Genomic DNA, 20,696 nt, shown 5'->3' on the forward strand with positions numbered 1-20,696 from the left:
CTGAAACTTTCTTTCAAGAAAGCTTTTCTTTCAAGAAAAAGTTGGGGCGCCTGGGTGGCTCAGTCGGTTGGGCGGCTGACTTCAGCTCAGGTCATGATCTCACGGTTCGTGGGTTCGAGCCCCGCATCGGGCTCTGTGCTGACTGCCAGCTCAGAGCCTGGAGCCTATTTCGGATTCTGTGTCTCCCTCTCTCTCTGACCCTCCCCTTCTCACACTGTCTCTCTCTCTCTCTCTCTCTCAGAAATAAAAAATTTAAAAAAAGAGAAAAAGTTAGAATTTGGGGAAACCTAAATCCATTAATATGGGCACATGCATGTTCTTACGCAAAATAGTTTATTTTTAGCAGTGAAAATGAATGAACTATAGCCACACACAATACTTCTAATACTTAAAGACTCTTCTGTGTTAGTGGTGATATTAATTCGTGTATGTCATATATGTACTGATTATAATATATTATCAACATTTGGAAGATACATACTATTTTCCAAATGACCAGTGCATGTTAGGGAAACATTCATGGGAGAAGAACCATTCGGACTGTAAGAGGGACCAATACACTCTTTTATTTAAAAGAGTACAGGGGCGCCTGGCTGGCTCAGTTGGTAGAGTGAGTGGCTCTTGATCTCAGGATCATGAGTTCGAGCCCCACATTGCATGTAAAGATTGCTTAAATAAATAAACTTAAATAATATAAAATAAAATAGTACAAAAAATTCCTTGGTAAGGTTTCAGATTCCACATCACAATCACATAAGACTCTACTGCTTGTCAAGTCTGGTGTCGTATCAAAAAAAAATCCACAGGATATGTGGGCATTAAATGAAAAGGCTATTAAAATAGTCCCTCTTATAGTTACACATCTGTGTAGGCCAGAGTTCTTCGTTATAGTTCAACCAAACCAACATTGCTGGGGCACCTGGGTGGTTCAGTAGATTAAGCATCAGACTCTGGCTCAGGTCATGATCTGATGTTCATAAGTTCAAGCCGTGCATTGGGCCCACTTTGGATTCTTGGTCCTCCCCTGCTCGCTCTCTCTCTCTTAAAAATAAATATACATTTTTGGGGCGCCTGGGTGGCTCAGTCGGTTAAGCGTCAGACTTCAGCTCAGGTCATGATCTCACAGTTTGTGGGTTTGAGCCCCACGTCGGGCTCTGTGCTGACAGCTCAGAGCCTGGAGCCTGCTTTAGATTCTGTGTCTCCCTCTCTCTCTGTCCCTCCCCTACTCATGTTGTCTCTCTCTCTCTCTCTCAGAAATAAAATATTAAATAAATAAATAAATAAATAAACAAACATACATTTTTAAAAAGCAATAGATTACAATAGATTGAATGAAGAGCAGACAGGAGAACCCAGCTGTCTTCTTTTATGCCAGACTCTGAAGAGATTTGCAATACTGTATAACAATGCCATTCTTCCCATTAACTTTTTTTTTGGTGGAAAATCTAGTTTTCATTAATTTTTTTTAAATTTTAAGTAAGTTCCACAGCAAACATGGGGGTTGAACTCACAACCCTGAGATAAAGAGTCAAATGCCCTATCGACTGAGCAGCCAGACGCCCCTAAAATGTTTTTTTTATTTTAACATGTAATGGGGGTAGTATTGTTAAATAAGTTAAAAGTACTTAAAAGTGTTTTCTCAGTTTTAAGTTCAAATATAGAAAATATTGACAGAGGGGTTCCTTGGTGTCTTCAATCATTTTTAAGAGTGTAAAGGGGTGTTGACTGAAAAGTTTGGAAACCAGTGCTCTGGAAAAACTCTTGCCCACGTGTCCCAGGAGATACACAAAAGAATATTCGCACTGTTTCTACCAGAGCTGGAAACTGAACCTAGTCCTAATGCCAATCAGCAGAACGAATACGTATATTGTGATATAGTCTTACATAAGAATATGTAGCAGTGAAAATAATAAATGATCAGAGAGCCTGGGTGCCTCAGTCAGTTGAGCATCTGACTTTAGCTCAGGTCATGATCTCATGGTTCCAGAGTTCAAGCCCTGCACTGGGCTGGCTGCTGTCAGCATAAAGCCTGCTTCAGATCCTCTGTCTACCTCTCTCCTTACCCCTCTCCCGCTCAAGCTCTCTCTCTCAAACAGGAATAAATATTAAAAGAAAATGATGAACGATCAATACACAAGAACATGGATGAATCACAAGGAGATAACGTTGAGAAGAAAAAACAAGTAACAATGACTTACTACAGTAAGTCTACTCATATAAAGTTCAAAAATATGAAAAGCTAAACAATAAAGGATTCAGGACCACAAACAAATGTGAGTAAGATCAGAAAGCGCCACTACATACCTACCAGAAGAAAGACCAACTACCAAATTTATCCAAGGTGTGGAGCAACTAGAAACCTCATATTGTTGGTGGGGTCATAAGTTGGTAACAGCCACTTGGAAAAGGGTGTGGTGATTTCCCAGAAGCAAAGTACACCCACTTGCAATTCCCTTCTACAGACTCACCCAAGAGAAACAAAAATATGTGTCCACAAAAAGACTTGTACAAATGGTACTGACAGCTTTGTTCATTATAACCCCACTCTGGAAGCAGCTCAGAAATCCATCTGTATGGGGCGCCTGGGTGGCTCAGTCGGTTAAGCGTCCGACTTTGGCTCAGGTCATGGATCTTGTGGTTTGCAGGTTCGAGCTCCACGTCAGACTCTGTGCTGACAGCCTGGAGCCTGCTTTGGATTCTGTGTTTCCCTCTCTCTCTGTCCCTCCCCTGCTTGTGCTGTGTGTGTCTCTTTCTCTCTCTCTCAAAAATAAATAAAAACATAAAAAAAGTATTTTAAAAAGGGGGCTCCTGGGTGGCTCAGCCAGTTAAGCATCCTGATATCACAGCTCATGAGCTTATGCCCCATGTCACGCTCTGTGCTGACAGCCTGGAGCCTACTTTGGATTCTGTGTCTCTGTCTCTCTCTGCCCCTCCCCTGCTTAAGCTCTGCCTCTCTCTCCCACTCTCTCTCTCTCTTTCTCTCTCAAAAATAAACATTTAAAAATAAATTGATAAATAAAATAAGATAAAATAAAATAAAATAATAAAATAAAATATCTGTAAAAGAATGGATGAACCAACTGTGGTAGACTCATGAGTGGAACATAGTCAGCAATAAAAAGGGGTGAACACTGACACTCACAGCGACATGGACGAATCGCAAAAACATTGTGCTGAGTTCAAGACGCCGACCCTAAGACTGCGCACTGTACGTTTCCATTGACGTGAAGCTGCCTACAGGCAAAACCAATCTGTGATGGAAAACAAGCCGGGAGAGTGATTGCCCGAGCAGGGCTGGGTTCAGAGCCCGACTGGGAAGGATCATGAGGGCACTTTCTAGGGTGATGGTAAAGTTCTATATCGATCTTTAGTTATTGATACGTTGCTGAAGTATTGAGAGGGAAATGACCCTAATTTATTTTGAAATGAATAAAACACCAGTATGGATTGATGCCTAGAGGGCTGAGTAGACAAAAGATAAAATAAGCGTGGCAGATTGGCAATGGTGAAATCTCCACATATATCCATCCGTATATTAAACGTTCCCTGTGACGTTCTCTCAAATGGCTGTATACTTGAAAATTTCAATAAACAAAGGAAAAACGCAAGCAGTGAAAATGTAAGAATAGAAAGCAAGGGAATAATGATGAGTTCTTGTTTGGGGAGACAGTGCTTTGTGATTAGGGCAGGGCCCACAGGGCTTTGCGGTTATTGGACATGATCTATTTTTAAACTGGGGAGATGGACACGTGGGAATTTGTTCTGTTGCTTTTAAAATTACACATTTATGCTCTTCGGAGTTATATATACATAGCAGAGGATTTACGGATGCCGGGGGATAAAGACCTTCTGTCGTTGGGGTTGCTAAGCAGGAACGGCCTGCCGTCACCCACTCTCCTGTGGCCCCGTGTGGGCAAGCCCTGGTCTCAGTGACAGGGACAAGCTCTGTGAGATACACAGAGACACTTCTGGGGCATTCTGTCACCGTGCTTTGCTGTTGGCCCTTGAGTGTTGATGTTCCTTACGTATTGTATGTACCTTCCTTAGATGAGCCACTACCCACCTGCCAGCCCAGTCTGGAAACATGCGGAGGCTTCCATCTCTACTGCTCTCTGGCCCCAGGCAGCCTCCATCACATTCCTTTTCTGGGATTGCTGTACTGATACAGCAAGGAAGAATTCCTCTTGCTGCTGAGGTTCTTAAGCCAGGAAAGTGTGAGTATGGGGCTGCTAGTTGCCGTCCTTCCTACTGTGAGAAGAACCTCGCTAAACTTGGAGCCACTGTACAGGGATGCATAGGAGGGATAAAGCCTCAATGGTTTCATCCGGTCTCCTAGATCCAGCCATTCCTGAGACACGATCCGTTAGGTGAACTGATATAGTCCCCTTTTGCTTAAGCCAGTTTTATTTGGGTGTCTTTCACTTGCAACTAAGAATCCTAACTATCAGCAGCCAAAATACTAGGTGCCATCTCTGTGTCTGCAGCCCTCCAGCCCCCCACCGCCAGCCCCACTCACTTGGTGATCTCCTCTAAGGCTGCCTCGGGTAAGGCCAGCATCTCCACCAGCAGGGACAGGATCTCAAAGAGCAGAGTGTGGGGGTTTTGGGGAGCTGTGTTCATCAGGGCGTTCTGTTCTGGGGACATGGGATCATGTGCGCCATCACCGTCTGGTAGTTTTGGATGCTCACCCTCCACCAGCCACCCAGGCCCCCCTCCCCGAAGCTCTCACTGCTCTGGGCTTATCCCTGCTCACCCATAGAGGAGAAGAAGCGCTTGGTGTCTGTCATCACAGCCAAGAAGTCCTTGAAGCCCACACGACCATCTCCTGTGGAGCCAGAGGTAAAACAGTGGGCAGGGGCTTCCAGAGCAGGTCCCCGCATTGCAGCCCAGGCAGGGTCATTAGCATTGACTCCGTGGGTTTGATGATAAAACACACAGACGACACATTTGAACATATATATACCATATGTTCAATGCATGTATCTGTGGTGCAGAGAGGAAAGTAGAAGGTGAAAGTTAAAACCTCTGGGTTGGGAGCTCCTAGAACTTGCGACCTAGAGGCAGCAGCCTGGGCGGGTCACCACATGACAACTATGTACCCACAAGATTCCTACCTTGGCCTTCAAGGCCCTGCAGGACCTGCCTCTTCCCTGTCTCCAGCCTCACCTGGTGCCAAGCGCCTCCAGCACCAGCCTGTTCTTCCACGGGGGCCACGTTCCCCGCTCTGGGCCTTTGCACGTGCTGCTTCCTCTTCCTGAATCCTCTCTACCCCCCTGCAACTCTTTCACTTAGTAAACATCCTACGTGTGCTTCTGCCTGACCGCGCCTTCCCTGGGGAAGTCAGGTCTGACCAAGTCAGCTGCCCCATTAACCACTGTCATAAAACCCCTGTACTTCAACCGCATACTTGTAAGATCTGGAATGTAATGGAGGGACTAGAAGGCAGGGACTGGGTCTGTTTTGTTCTGCACTGTATCCTCAGGGCTTAAGACAGGCAGGTCTCGGGAACACCTGGCTGGCTCAGTTGGAGGAATGAGTGACTCAGTCTCAAGGTTGTGAGTTCAAGCTCCATGTTGGGTGTAGAGATTACTTAAATAAACAAAACTTGAAAAAAGACAGGTAGGTCTTAGCAGATGTTCTCTGAACCACTAGATAAATGAATTAATGGTCCCGAATCCTGAAAACCACCCTCTGGAGGTGCTTAATACTCTTATCCCCATGTCACAGATAAAGCCTGAGGCCCAGAGGATAGAAAGCACTTGCCAGAGAATCACATAGGGGCCGAGCCGGGGTCAATTCCTGGCTTGTGTGTGTGGATTCGCCCTTGTGCGGTGATGGGGGAAGCCTAGTAGGCCAGGTAGAGGGGCCAGGACCCCAGGACCCTACAGCTTCACTGCTCCCCATGTCGTGCATCTAGCCAATCAAACCGCGTGAGATCCCCCTCACCCCCTTTGTCTAGGTTATTTCTACCACCAGGAATGCCCTTCTTCCTTTTCTCCTCACCTAATCCCCATCTAATCTTTCACAATCTGGCTCAGGCATCACCTCTTCCAGGAAGCCTTCCTTCCTGATCCCTTCCTCCAAGCCACCATAAGTGCTGCTGCCTTTGATGACTCCTAGTTCTGTGTCCCTGTCTAGGTGAGCACCTCAAGGGCAGGTCTCATGAGTCTTACACACCTCTTTATTCTCAGTGTCCAGCACAGGAATGGACACACAGTGAGCATTTAATAAACATTTGGCAGATGAGTAATACTAGCAGCTAATGTCTCCTGGGCACGTTCTGGGCACCAGACACTGTGCTCAATGCTTTGCCTGGATTATCTCATTTGCTTTTGAGTGGCCTCGTGAGACGGATACTATCAGCCCCATTTTACAGAAACAGGCTTGGTGAACTTCAGTGACCTGTCCAAGGTCACATAGCTGGTCAAATGAGTGACCGAGTCACAGAAGAATTGTCCTATGAAGCACACACGAGGGCTTAAAAGGGAGGAATCTCAGAAATTACCCACGTCCTGGGGTCAGAAGGTAGGTCATGGTCATCTCTGGGTCCCCAGAATCTGGCACGGAGTAGGTGCTCAAAAGAGCATTAACTTTGGGGGCCAGGACCAGCTACATCATTTGTGGGCCCCGGTGCAAAATGAAAGTGCAGGATGGGGCCCCTCACTCAAAACTTAACGAAAAATTTCCAGACTGCCACCGCAGTGTGTTAGACCGCGTGCGGGGCCCTTTAAGCATGGAGCCCTGTATGACTGAAGGTCCCACATGGCTGGCCCTGCCTGGGACTGAGAGTGACGCCTGCCCCCACTCACCATCGATGTCAGCACTTGTCAGGGCGTCGTCTACCTGAGCCGGCGTCAGGGAGATACCCACGAGCAGCAGAATGTTCTCCAGGCTCTGGGCGTCCACCTCGCCGTGGCCATTGAAGATCTCAAAGTAGCTGCGGAAGGCTGTGGCGGGCAGCGGATGCACGTGAGGAGGCGACATTCCTTTCTCCCACCATTCATCCCACCTCTTCCAACCACCCTCCTGCCCCACATCCTTTAACACTGCAGCTGGATGGGGGCAAAGGTCACCAAAAGAGCAACAGTGGAAGGTGCAGGCCCACTAACCTCTCTACTCTCAATTACAAGGTCAGCCCAAGATTTCAGCTAGGGCGCCAAATGCGAGTCTCCTTAGCGATCTTCATTTTGTCCCAGGAGGGCGCCCACCGTTGAGAGCACCCCTGCTATGTGCCAGGCTCTGCTCTAGGCACAGAGCCATGTTCTCGGATTCAATTCTTACGACAGCCTCCTGAGAGTGGAACGCATGTTCCTTTTGTAACGATAGGGAAACTGAGGCTTAGAGAGTAGGTGACTGGCAGGTCTTTCTGACTCTGACTTTGGTGCTCTGTGGTCAATTATCTGCATGGGCGTGGCTTCTAGGATAGTTGTGTGGACCAGAGCAGAGGGCTGGAAGGTTACTGAGAAGATTCCAGACAGTGCCAAGTGATCCCAAAGCTGTGGCCTGGTCATAACGTGAGGGTGCCTGGCTTCTCAGCCCGCAGCAAAGTGCAGGTGGAATCAACATAGTGGCTCTGCTAGTTAATAAGCCGAGCTGCCGTTAGGGGCTGAACTGCATCCCACCGAAATCCTTCTGTGGCTGCCTCAGTCCCCACTAGCTTAGCATGTGACTGTATTACAGACAGGGCCTTTAAAGAGGTGGTTAAAGGGGCGCCTGGGTGGCTTAGTCGGTTAAGCGTCCGACTTTCGCTTAGGTCATGATCTCGCGGTTCGTGGGTTCGAGCCCCGCGTCGGGCTCTGTGCTGACTGCCGGCTCAGAGCCTGGAGCCTGTTTCAAAGTCTGTGACTCCCTCTCTCTCTGACCCTCCCCTGCTCGCACTGAATACAGGAGGGGGAGGGGCAGAAAAACAGGGAGACCCAAGATCTAAAGCAGGCTCCAGGCTCTGTGCTGTCAGCACAGAGCTCAACATGGGGCTCAGACCCATGAAATGTGAGATCATGACCTGAGCCAAAGTCGGACGCCTAACCGACTGAGCCACTCAGGTGCCTCTGGAGGTGGTTAAGTTAAAATGTGACAGTAGCATGGGTCCTGATCCAATCTGACCAGTGTCCTTACAAGAAAAGGAAATGTGGACACACAAGAGACACCGGGGATGCGTGTGCACAGAGGGAAGACCTCGTGAGGACGCAAGAAGGCGGCCGCTGCAAACCAAGGACAGAGGCCTCAGAGGAAACCAGATCTGCCAACACCTTGATCTTGGACTTCTAACCTTGAGAACTGTGAGCAACTAAATGCTCAGCCACACAGTTTGTGCCACTATAGCCCCAGCAGATTATATAATTGCCATGGGCAAGTCGCTGTACTTCTCTGAGCTTCGACTTTCCTATCTGTGAGATGGACAGGGCAGTGCTTCTTCTGAGAGCGGTTGTGTAACTCAGTGCCTGGCACATAATAGACTCTGAAGTCTGGCACCCAGAACAGACCCCAGGAAGGGGTCATGGGGGCCCAGAGAGCACACTCAGGGAAGCTAGAAGGGGCCACGGCGGCTGACGGAGAGGGTCACGGACTTGGGGGAGGAGTGAAGCGTGGAGGGTGGACAGACATGCGCTCTCCTGGGGCTGGGGCGGGGGGGGGGGGCGGTGGTGTGGCAGGGCTGCAGGCAGCCTGCGCAGCACATGGAGGCAGCACTCGCCCCTCCACCTTGCAGGCAAGTGGGGTCTCGAGGCCCGGCCCCAAGAACGATGGAGACAAAGGGCACAGTGCCTTCCCCCGGGTCGGGGCTCAGAACCTTAACATTTTTTTTGGAGGGGGTGGGATGTGGTGAGAAATGGGACTTGTCCAGGGCAAGCAGTCTTGTTAAATGGTGAGGGAGGGTCCAGGGCAGATGGGGGGCCTGGAGCCCCGCCCCCACCCAGGCTGCCTCCAGAGGACAGCAGAGTGGGCTGCGGCTGGGGGGGCTGGGGGGCGGGGGAGGCCGAAATGCCTCGAAAACCTAAACAGCTTTGCAGGACTTGCTGCACGTGCTCAGAGGCGTGGCTCTGAAGCCGGAAGAGGACCCCGAGGGGGAGGCCCAGCGCGAGCTCGGACTGCCCCGGCCAGCTGCCCCCCCGCACGGCCCCCCTAGCCGTCCCCGCGGGGCCCACGGCCAGGGGGCCGAGGGGGGAGCTTCCGGGGCAGGCCTGCCCTCACCTTCCTCCTGCTTCAGGGTGAGGTGCTCCTCGGACCTCTCCTCCCAGTTCTGATACAGCTTGAGGAGGCCGCGTTCCTCCAGCTCCTGCCTGCAGAGGACGGACGGGCTCGGCCTCACGTCCAGCCGCCCCCCCTTGCCCGGGGCCACCCCCAGAAGCACGAAGGCGGGGCAGGGGAGGCCACGGGAAGCACCCCGCGGGGAGGCGTGGCGAAGTCAGGAGAGTCTCAGAGTGACCAGGTGAGGAGGCGGCAGGGGTGAGGGGACATGGGGGAAGGGACCCACCGTGGGAGGATTAGAAAGAGAAGCTGTCAGAAATGGGGAAAAAAGGGGGCGCCTGGGTGGCTCAGTCGGTTGAGCGTCCGACTTCGGCTCAGGTCATGATCTCTCGGTTCGTGGGTTCGAGCCCCGCGTCAGGCTCTGTGCTGACAACTCAGAGCCCGGAGCCTGCTTCAGATTCTGTGACTCCCTCTCCCTCTGACCCTCCCCTGCTCACGCTGTCTCTGTCTCTCAGAAACAAATAAAACATTGAAAAAAAAAAAAAAGAAATGGGGAAAAAAGACCTAGATGTGGGAGGAGGGAGGGGGCCGGAAGTGCGGAGAAAAGGAGCGAGGACACACGGGCAGGAGGAACAGGTGCAGTGACAGGGACAGGCGTCTGCAAGAGAGGGGCCGGGGGCACGGGGACACGGGCTGTGACCTTGGGGTGGCTCCTACCGTGCCTTGGTGCTGCTCAGGCTCCTCTCGCCGCTCAGGTGCAGGAGTTCTGCCCTTCTCCAGCCCGTGTCCAGCGTGGGGGCCGGCGACCGGGCCCAGGGTGGGGCCATCGCCGCGGGAGCCGACGCCGGGGTCTGAGGCAGGGTCAGAAGCAGGCCTGGGGCTGAGGTGGGCACGGGGGTCAGGGTCCTGGGGGACTTCCGGTTTGGCAGGGCCCGGGCCTTGGCCGCCGCCCTCCGATGCGTGGCCTCCTCCTCCTCCACCTCCAGCAGGCACTTCATGAAGCCTCGTCGGAGGATCCCGAGGTTCTGGGCCCCTGCGGCCACCGTGGGCTCCTGAGGCTGCTTCTGCACAGGGCCCAGGGCCCTCCTCTCTGCAGGGTCCCTCGCCTCCTGGGGACGGGACACGGAAGGGGGTCCGGGAGGCCTCCAGCCAGCCAGACTGTCCCACAGAGCTTCTCCTGCCACTGCTTCTCCAGGGCAGCAGGACCTCGCCTGCCTCTTTTATCCATCACTGCCCAGCGACGACGCGTGCTGGGCGCCTAAGAAGTGCCCACTCATTCCTGCGGCCAGTCCAGCCACCGCCTGCACGTGTCTCTCCGGTACAAAGATGGGCCGTCCCCAGCCCGCCTCCAGCCACCGGGCCAAGCTGTGCCGACGTCTGCCCGGCCCTTTCTCCCAAATGAGATGCAGCTCTTGCCACACACCCTGTCCCTAAAGCATCAGCTCTACTTTGTCCGTCAGCATAAACATGCAACATTATCTTCCTTCTAAAAAAAAAAACTCTCCCCCTGACAAAGCCCTCCAGCTACCAGCCCAGGGCTCTGCTCCTCTTCCCAAGCTCCAGAGTACAAAGGCATCCTATGAACACCGCCCCCCCGCCCCACCCAAGATGCACATACATGTACACACATGCACACGTGCAAACACACACACATGCGTGCACATCCACGCACACACTCACACTTACACCTTCCCCAGTTGGACTCCAGATATTATCGCGGTCCCTCCTTCCTCTTCTGCCCACCTGTGCCCTCCCCATCCCCCACGCTGGCTCTACTTACTGGTGGAGGAACAGGCCCTGGTGCTGGCTGGGTCTCCGCACCCTCGACCCTAAACAAGGGAGAGACCCCGGGGTGGCAGAGGGGCTCAGCTCATGACTTATCCTTTGCGCTGACCTTCCCTCGGCCCCCAGGACACTCAGGTCCATGGCCCAGCCTGATCCCTGCATCCCTCGGGCCTTCTAATCTCAGAGGGGCCCCTCATTTCCCTCACATCCCCATGTGAGGACAAGGCCCTTGAAGTACAGGTTTGCGGAGCAAAGAATTCTGGTGTTAGAGCTATCATCCAGATGGGGAAACTGAGGCCCTGGAGGCATGACTTGCTTGAGGTCCTACATCAGGTCAGGTGCAGTCAGGACTAGAATTCACCTTGCCTGTAACTTAGCAGAAGCGTGACGTTGTTGGGTCAGGGAGTGGCCGGGGGCTGGCATCACAGGACCACTTACCTTCCTTTGGGTGGGTCGGGTGCCGGCGTGGATGGTGGGAAAGAGTTGGCCGTCTTCTCCTCCGGAGTTGCTGTGGGCATTGGGGGCACTGGCCCCTGAGAACTGTCCTCATGTCCCCACGGGCCAGGCTCTGGCAGAGCCCCCTGTGGCCCGACATGTGGGGTGTCCACCTCCTTGGTGGGCTTGTCTCCCGGTTGCTGCCCACAGCCATCCGAGGTGCAAGAAGCCTTTGCTGGCTGCGCTATGCCTGCCCCATTAGCTGCCTGGTGACCCGGGGGAGGCTGACACTCCGGGCCCTGCCAAGGACAAGGATACCAAAATGAGGAGCCCCATCCTGGCCCCCAGGTGAACCTCCACACTCACCTGGAGACCAGTTATCACAGGCTCACTCTGATCCAGGCACTGCAAACATCCTCATACGGAGCGTTCCCAGCACCCCTAGAAAGCAGCACAGATTCTTGTTTTCAGGGATGAAGACACCGAGGCCCATAGGAGTCATGGCCTATCCAAAGTCATAGACGTAGAAGGGGAACCTGGAGGAAGTGAGGCAGTTCCCTTTAAAGGGGAGTGTTCAAAGTATAAGAATCCTGCAAGGCGCTCCCTAAAAAAAGAGTGTTATGTTAACTGATTTCAGGACTCATTATAAAGTGACTTACGATCAAGACAGTGTGGAATCAGAATTAGGACAGACAGATGAATGGAACAAAGAGAGTCCAGAAATGGGCTTACACATGCGTGCTCAACTGGTTTACAACCAAGGTACAAACTCAGTATGGAAAGGAGAGTCTTCAGCAAATGGCGCAGGGGTGGATGGATGGCCGAATGCAAAGAATTGAACCACCATCCAACATGCATGCACGCGCAAGGATTAACTCAAGACGGATCCTAAATGTAAATGTTAAGCCTAAAATTATAAAACTTCTCGAAGAAAATGTGGGAGAACATCTGATGTGACCTTGGGTTAAGCAAGGATGTCTATGAAATAACACCAAAAAACCAAGCCCTAAAGAAAATATTGATAAATTCGGCTTTATCAAAATTCAGAACTTCTGTTCTTTGAAAGTCAGTGTTAAGAGAATGGAAAAGACAAGACGTGGACTGGGGAAAAACATTCGCCAATCACACATCTCAGAAAGGACTTGTATTCAGAATATATAAGAGTTCTCCAAACTCAATCGGAAGAAAACAAACAGCCTGATTTTTTTTAAAGCAGTAAGTGAAAGGAATCCATAAAATGGAAGAAAAAAGTGTGTAAATCATATATGTCATAAGAGTTTAGTATCCACCATATATAAAGAACTCCTACAATTCAACAGTAAAATGACTAAGGGCACCTGGGTGGCTCCGTCGGTTAAGCGTCCGACTTCAGCTCAGGTCATGATCTCACAGTTCGTGTGTTTGAGCCCCGTGTCGGGCTCTGTGCCAACTGCCAGCTCAGAGCCTGGAGCTGGCTTCAGATTCTGTATCTCCTTCTCTCTCTGACCCTCCCCTGCTCACACTGTCTCTCTCAGAAATAAATAAAACATTAAAAAAATTTTAAAAACCAATAAAATGACTTATCCACTGAAAACAACGGGCAAAGTATTTGAATAGACATTTCTCCCAAGAAGATCCACAGAAGGCCTAGAAGCGCATTTAAAATTGGTCAACATCAGAACTCCCCTATGACCCAGCAATAGCACTGCTAGGAATTTACCCAAGGGATACAGGGGTGCTGATGCATAGGGGCACATGGACCCCAATGTTCATAGCAGCACTCTCAACAATAGCCAAAACGTGGAAAGAGCCTAAGTGTCCATCAATGGACAAATGGATCAAGATGTGGTTTATCTATACGATGGAATACTACATGGCAATGAGAAAGAATGAAGTCTGGCCATGTGTAGCAACATGGATGGACCTTGAGGGTATTATGCTGAGTGAAATAAGTCAGGCAGAGAAGGACAGATACCATATGTTTGCACGTATAGGAGGATTAGGAGGAACTTAACGGGGGACTGTGAGGGAGAAGAAGGGGGGAAATAGTCGGGGAGAGGGAGGGAGGCAAACCATGAGAGACTCTTGAATGCTGAGAAGAAACTGAGGACTGATGGGGGTGGGGGGAAGGGGGGTGAGGGCATGGAGGAGGGCACTTGCGGGGATGAGCACTGGGTGTCATATGGAAACCAACTTGACAATAAACTATTTGTAAAAATAAAATAAAATAAAAAATAAAACCTGAAAAAAAAAATAAAAAGAAATAAAATTGCTCAACATCATTAGTCATTAGGAAAATGTGAAGCAAGGCCACCATGAGCGTCCATGAGGCACCTATCAGAACACTTAAAAAGAAAGACTGGCCCTGCCAAGCTTAGGGTGGGCTGTGGGGCGGCTGGTATTCCAGTCCAGCTGGTGGGGATGTAAAATGCAAACTACTTTGGAGAAAACTTTGGCAGGTTCTTAATAAGCTCAACATATGCCTCCCGTTTGATCCATTCTACTCCTTGCTAGAGCTGAAAGCCCTTGTTCACGTGGACACGAATGTTTGGAGAAGCTTTATTTGTCATAGTCAAAAAGGGAAAACAAACAAAACGTCCATCAGTAGATGAAGGGATAGGGACACGGAGAGACGGGTATATGATGAAGTATCAGCAACGAAAAGAATGAAGTATTGATACTTCAACAGCATGGTCGAACTTCAACATAACGAGGCCGAGTGAAAGAAGGTGGATGAATGGAATAGATACCATACGCTTCCGTTTATGTAAAATTTGAGGAAATACAAACAAACCCATAGAAGAAAAAGAAGCAGATGAATGGTGGCCTGGGGGTGGGGGTGGGGGTGGGGGAGCAGGAAGGAATACAGAGCCCTGGGGAAATTTTAGTGGGGGAGGTGACAGATAATGTTTGCTTTCTTTTTTTTTAACGTTTATTTATTTATTTAAAAAAATTTTTTTTAATGTTTAATTTATTTCTGAGAGAGAGACAGACAGCGTGAACAGGGTAGGGGCAGAGAGAGGGGGAGACACAGAATCCGAAACAGGTCCAGGCTCTGAGCTAGCTGTCAGCACTGGCTCTGGAGCCAGACGCGGGACTCGAACTCACAAACTGCGAGATCATGACTTGAGCCGAAATCAGACTGTTAAACTGACTGAGCCCCCCAGGTGCCCCATGGTTGCTTTCTTGATTGTGGTGCTGGTTTCGTGAGTGTGTACCTACATCCAAAACATCAAACTGTACGCTTGAAGTATGTGCAAGCGTGTCCATTGTACGTCACTGAAGCTTTAAGAAAATACTCTTAAAATGAAAATAAGTAAAAAGGTATTTTGTAGTCGAATGAGTTCAAAAAAGGCACCGTGCGTTAACCATCTCCTGCGAGGCCCCACAGAAGCTCATCAGCTAAGAAGCGGCTTCCAGGAGGGGCGCCCGGGTGGCTCAGTCGGTAAAGCGTCCAACTTCGGCTCAGGTCCTGATCTCACAGTTCGTGGGTTCAAGCCCCGCATCGGGCTCTGTGCTGACAGCAAGCCTGGAACCTGCTTCGGGTTCTGTGTCTCCCTCTCTCTCTGACCCACCCCTGCTCACGCTGTTGCTGTCTCTCTCTCTTTCAGAAGCAAATAAAACATTAAAAAAATTAAAAAAAAAAAAAAAAAGAAGCGGCTTCTAGGAGATCCTAGCATGATTGATATGATATTTGAGCTTGGCTAAATCCAGCACGTGCCTATTTTTATTGTACACATAACCCCCAAGTCCTCCCTACCTTCACCACCCATTGGTGTCTTGTGGGGCCACTCTGGAAACAGGCTAGAAAGACTTGCTGGGGGCAATCAAGAGTACCCAGAATATCCCAGTGACCCATACAGACTGGGCACATGACATGGCCAGTCCACAGAGAGGAGCAGACACGAAATGGGGGGGAGGGGGGGCCCAGGAGTCTCCTTCGTCTCCCCTTCTGGGGCAGCCATTCCTGCCACGTCTCCATGGACATTACCTGGTGGCTCTCGGGGGCCTGACCCTCCACCGTCCCTGGGTTCTGCTGTCTCCCCTGCTGGCCCTCGGTCTCCTTCCCCGAGCCCTGTTGCTGCTGCCCTTCCTGCGCTGCGGGGACCCTGGAAGGCAGCACCCCCGGCTCACTTCCTGGCTTGGCCCGATCATGGCCTCCTTTCGGCAATCCGGGCCCTTGCCGGGGTGCCAGAGTTGACTGCTTCTTCCTGGGGAGAGAACAACAGAGCAACACCTCAGCTCCTGGGTCGGGCCATAGTTTTACGTTCTTAGGCTCCTTTGTATTTCCCAGAGCCCCCGTGCAGGACTGGGTACACCATCGGTGCCTACTGAATGCTGGAGAGAATGAATAGAGGACTGACATGAGCTCCCCAAATCCCAGCTACTATGATGTCACTGTTTAGGGAAGTTAGGATTTTATTACTATTGTTGTTGTTTAGAAGAAGAAAAATCAGGGGCGCCTGGCTGGCTCAGTCGGGGGAGCATGTGACTCTTGATCTCAGGGTTGTGAGTTCGAGCCCCACACTGGGTGTGGACGTTACTTAAAAATAAAAGAATCTTGAAAAAAAGAAAAATCAGAGAGAACAGAGGTTGAGGGACTTGAAGGCTTGAGCCTAGGCTCATAAAGCTGAAGGAGACAGCTCAGGATTTCCGTCTGTGCCAGTCTAATCTCACTTTCATGTTCTGGAGTATTCCCCCCAAGCTTCTTCCTATGAATGTCCATGTGTATTTATCATGGGATTTAGTTCATTTCTGTCTTCAAACAATTGCCCAGTTGTACACACTTACGATTATATTGTATATGCAGTTTTGCAATCTTTTCTCAATTATCGCTTTAACCTAATTTTTGTATGCCAAAATGTCTTTCGTAAATATGCCTTTTAAGTGAAAGTAGAAAATTTTTATTCTATAGATAAGCATCTTTGACTTTACCATTCCTCTATAGTGGGTATTTAGGGCATCCTGGCATTTCCAGGTTTTTAGTATTTAAAAAGACGTGACAGAGAAAAGCTTGTGTAAAATGCTGCCTGCATCTCCAATTATTTCCTTAGGGTGTACTTCTAGAAATGGATGAAGGGAAAGGTTTTTTTTTTTTTTTAATTTCTAGGAGAGAGAGAGAGACAGCGTGAGCAGGGGAGGGTCAGAGAGAGAGGGAGTCACAGACTGAAACAGGCTCCAGGCTCTGAGCTGGCAGTCAGCACAGAGCCCAACACGGGGCGCAAACCCACGAACCGCGAGATCATGACCCAAGCGAAAGTCGGATGCTTAACTGACTAAGCCACCCAGGCGCCCCAAAGGGAAAGGTATTTTTAAGGCCATTTAAACAAATGGCCAAGTTGTTGAACAGCTGTGTTTTAATGGCTTCTATTTCTCCCAGCGTGGTATGCGGTTCCCATCTTGGGGCTGGGGAGAGTGGGGGTCCCACCTAGCTTTGATTCATTCCCCTAACTTTTCATGTAGAAGAGATTTATTCAGAGGCTTTTGGTTATGAGGAAATTAAAATGGTAAGCTGAGTAGTCTGAACTATTACTATGTCCCAAATCTTTCCCATTTTGCTTCTCTCTGTTTCTCTCTGAATTTTCTCTTTTTTTAATTAAAAAAAAATTTTAATGTTTTCATTAATTTTTTAGAGAGACAGACAGAGTGTGAGCGGGGAGGGGCAGAGAGAGAGGGAGACACAGAATCAGAAGCAGGCTCCAGGCTCTGAGCCGTCAGCACAGAGCCCAATGCGGGGCTCGAACCCACGGACTGAAAGATCATGACCTGAGCCAAAGTTGGACAGTTAACCTACTGAGTCACCCAGGTGCCCCTCAATTTTCTCTTTTTAAAAAGATTACACTCTGGGGCACCTGGCTGGCTCGGTCCATGGAGCAGGTGACTCTTGATCTCGGGGTTCTGAGTTTGAGCCCTATGTTGGGTGCAGCAATTACTTTAAAATAAAATCTAAGATTCTTTTTTTTTTTAATTTTTTAATTTTTTTTTATTTCTAGTAGAGATAGAGAGAGAGTGTGAGCAGGGGAGGGTCAGAGAGAGAGGGAGTCACAGACTGAAACAGGCTCCAGGCTCTGAGCTGGCAGTCAGCACAGAGCCCGATGCGGGGCTTGAACCCACGAACCGCAAGATCATGACCTAAGCGAAAGTCAGACGCTTAACCGACTAAGCCACCCAGGTGCCCCAATAAAATCTAAGATTCTTACCGTAGACAAGTTAAAAACATAATACTTAGAAAATACTAACAATAATGCCATGTAAGATTCTTACCGTAGACAAGTTAAAAACATAATACTTAGAAAATACTAACAATAATGCCATGTAAATGTGTTTCCAAGTCTCAGCCTCTCTTTTGTTCATTCTTTCATGGATTCAGTGAATATATGTTTAGTGAACATCTGCTAGGTGCCAGGCACAGTCTTAGGCATGAGGGATTTGAGACTAAGCAGGACACATGAAAGAAGCTGGTTGTCCAGTGGGTCTAGAAGCCAGTGCAGATGGAAGGTTCGGGAAGCGATTATGTAGCAGGATTTGTGCCCCCTGAGAGAGTAGATTCAGGGCGCATCCGCCATAGGCTGGGCGTCCTGCCTCGTCCCCGTCCCCCAGGGGGCTCACAGAGTTCTCTCCCGGACCTTCTTTAAGTCCCCAGCTCACCCTGGTCCTTCCGGATGCCTCTGCTCCTGCGTCCTGAGCTCCCGAGGCCCTTCCTCTGAGGCTTTCCTGTGTTCTGGTCCCTTCTCTGGACCCCCTGGAGCTGATGAGGGCTGCTTCCCACTGCCCATCCCTGCAGCATCTGGAAAGGCAGCCTGGAACAGAGATGCCTGTGCGCTAGCCCAAGGGTTGGCCACAAGTGCCCATTCTGGAGGGTTCCTCCCTCTCCCTGGACATCGCCCAGGCCTCAGGGACGGAGACATCCTGTGCCTGACTGGGGAAGACTCAGGAGAGAGGCGAGGAGGGGGAGGGGGAGGAGGAGCAGGGGAGAGGAGGAGACTGTGGGGCTGGGGAGAGTGGCTAGGCTGAGACCCGGCCCATCCCAGCAGCGCTAACGGCTCTAGCAGAAACCTAGCGTCCAGGGTAGCACCTGAGCCAGGGGAACTGCCTGAGGACAGCCTGGCAGAGCCCCCGGGGGACATCACGACCCTCAGAAAGATCCAGGAGAGGCTTTCACAATTTTCCCTACGTCACAGATCAGCCTCTGGAACCAGATTTTGATGCGCATCTTGGTCTATAGCTGAGCCAGTGACTTGGCGCCAGCTCCGAGCCTCACCTGAGCCAGCCAGCTCCAGACGACCTGCCTCAATCAATTGAGGACAGTCGTTCTTTTTTTTTTAAAATTTTTAAAATGTTTTATTTATTTCTGAGAGAGAGAGACAGCGTGAGCAGGGGAGGTTCAGAGAGAGAGGGAGACACAGAATCCAAAACAGGCTCCAGGCCCCGAGCTGGCAATCAGCACAGAGCCCGATGCGGGGCTCGAACCCATGAACCGTGTGATCATGACCTGAGCCGAAGTCGGAAGCTTTTAACCGACTGAGCCACCCAGGCGCCCCGAGGACAGTCGTTCTAATGCAAGGTGGTGACGAGAGCCCACACTGAGGGCACCTACCGCGGGAGGCAGGACTTGTGCGGGTGCCCCCAGGGATTGAGCCCAGTCGTTCCTCACCAAGACACACACGAGGCGGTGGGGTCAGAGGGGTGCCGTGGCCTGCCCAGGGTCATGTGGCTGGTCACGTAACAGGACTGGGACCCATGACTGTGCTTGTTGAAAAAATAAATCAGGCGTAGAGGTGAAGGAAGCCCTGAACGCCTCCTTCTAAGACTGGCCCCCTACCTTCAGGCGCCCTCCCTACCCTCAAGGGAAGCCAGGATTTATAACAGAAGCTACAGGGAGAGGGTAATACTTTTCCCAAGGGAGTGTTGACTTTTTTTATGGGGACATTTTTGGCTCTGGGGAAACTAGACGGGAAGGAGGGTTACTCTGTGCTCTTCAGTTCATGCCACGTAAAAGAACGGATGCAGAAAGGCTGAGAGGTGTGATGGAAGCTTAGGATGCAGGCTGAGGGCTGGGGAGGGTCGTGGATGGAAGCCGTGAGCAGCTGTCAGGGGAATAAAGGTTCTAAAGGGGGCTGGGGGCCCATGGTAGAGTAAGTAGGAATTCTCGTTTTGCTCACTCAGCATCTATCCTGGTAAAAGAAGCCAGCAGTGTGTGTGTGTGTGTGTGTGTGTGTGTGTGTGTGAGAGAGAGAGAGAGAGAGAGAGAGAGAGAGAGAGAACCCCATTTAGCCCATGGGGTTCAGTGGAACTGAGTACCACCTCTGGCTGATTTATACCAAGAGATCAAGCCACTCACTCCACTATGGTGACTAATTCAGGGATGAGCACGTGACCGCGATCTGGGTCAATCACAGTGACACCAGACTTCCTTCAACTACTGCAAAGAGGCTCTCTCTTCCTGTGGGGGAGGCTATGCCAGAGGATGTAAGATGAGAAGATTTTAACCCGAAGGGGCCAGGGCAATCCTTGCCATCTCTCCGGGACAGCCTGCCTGGGAGTGTCACATTGGAAGGCAGAGCCAACTGACACCCAGTCAGCACCTTGATCCAGCCATACCTGAAAGTGTACTGGTAGATTTGTCATCTACCCAAGCTGATGTATTCTCACTCCTGCCTAATCCCGTTTGAATTGGGTTTTGTGTCACTTGTAATTGGATCTTAATTAAAGCAGTTGGGGGAGGAAGCCTGGACGGGGGAGGGGAAAGGCGCCTGCTGGGAAGAGCAGGGTCAGAACATGAGGTGCAGGGCCCAACCTGGCTGGCTCCTGATATGGCAGGCTCAACCCCGGGCCTCTTGCTGGTGGTGCCCATGCCAGGACTTGGCTGGGCCCCCGGAGCCTTGGTCCTTCCCTCCACGTGCATCTGGGTGTTTCGGTCCGTTGTGCCACAGCCAGTGAGGGTGCCAAGCGAGGAGCATCAGTTTCTGTGGTCCCAGACCGCGCCCGTTACCTGAGCGCCTCTTCAGCAGCCCGTGTGGAACCTGTAACAGAGAGAGCCGGGCTCCAGGGAGGAGTCAGGGCCCGGCCCGCACCGCAGGGGCAGGCAGCCGAAACAGAGAGCTAGCCACACGTTCTTCCTAATTCTCACAGTGACTCCAAGGAGCAAAGTCACTTGCTCAGGGTCCTCTGCCAACCAGGCCACAGAGCAGGAATTAAACCGGGGCCGGTTGGATCCCCAAACACATGCACTTTCTCCCACCCCCAGTATTTCCTTTTTTTTTTTTTAATTTTTTTTAATGTTTTATTTATTTCTGAGAGAGAGAGAGACA

At 50.7% G+C, this 20,696-nt stretch overlaps 1 protein-coding gene across 2 annotated transcripts in view; it reads right to left on the minus strand.

Moving 5' to 3' along the window:
* The window catches only part of SPATA21 (spermatogenesis associated 21), a 30,352-nt gene extending 9,996 nt beyond the window's left edge, over positions 1-20,356 (minus strand). Inside the window, exons 1-10 of one of the 2 annotated variants that reach the window (XM_039229034.1) lie at positions 20,183-20,356; positions 18,034-18,185; positions 15,377-15,596; positions 11,410-11,705; positions 10,967-11,015; positions 9,904-10,295; positions 9,190-9,278; positions 6,810-6,947; positions 4,754-4,825; positions 4,517-4,634 (exon numbers count right to left, since the gene is read on the minus strand). In XM_039229034.1, coding sequence (XP_039084965.1) covers positions 4,517-4,634; positions 4,754-4,825; positions 6,810-6,947; positions 9,190-9,278; positions 9,904-10,295; positions 10,967-11,015; positions 11,410-11,705; positions 15,377-15,596; positions 18,034-18,185; positions 20,183-20,290 — 1,634 coding nt within the window. In that variant the 5' untranslated portion in view covers positions 20,291-20,356. Of the gene's footprint in view, positions 1-4,516; positions 4,635-4,753; positions 4,826-6,809; positions 6,948-9,189; positions 9,279-9,903; positions 10,296-10,966; positions 11,034-11,409; positions 11,706-15,376; positions 15,597-18,033; positions 18,186-20,182 lie in introns of both variants that reach the window. The other variant, XM_039229033.1, reaches the window with a different exon arrangement.
* Between the last annotated feature and the right edge of the window lie 340 nt (positions 20,357-20,696).

This window comes from Hyaena hyaena, unplaced genomic scaffold (assembly GCF_003009895.1).
Source record: "Hyaena hyaena isolate Hyena2069 unplaced genomic scaffold, ASM300989v1 scaffold_35, whole genome shotgun sequence".
In the NCBI taxonomy this organism is placed as follows: Eukaryota; Metazoa; Chordata; class Mammalia; order Carnivora; family Hyaenidae; genus Hyaena; species Hyaena hyaena.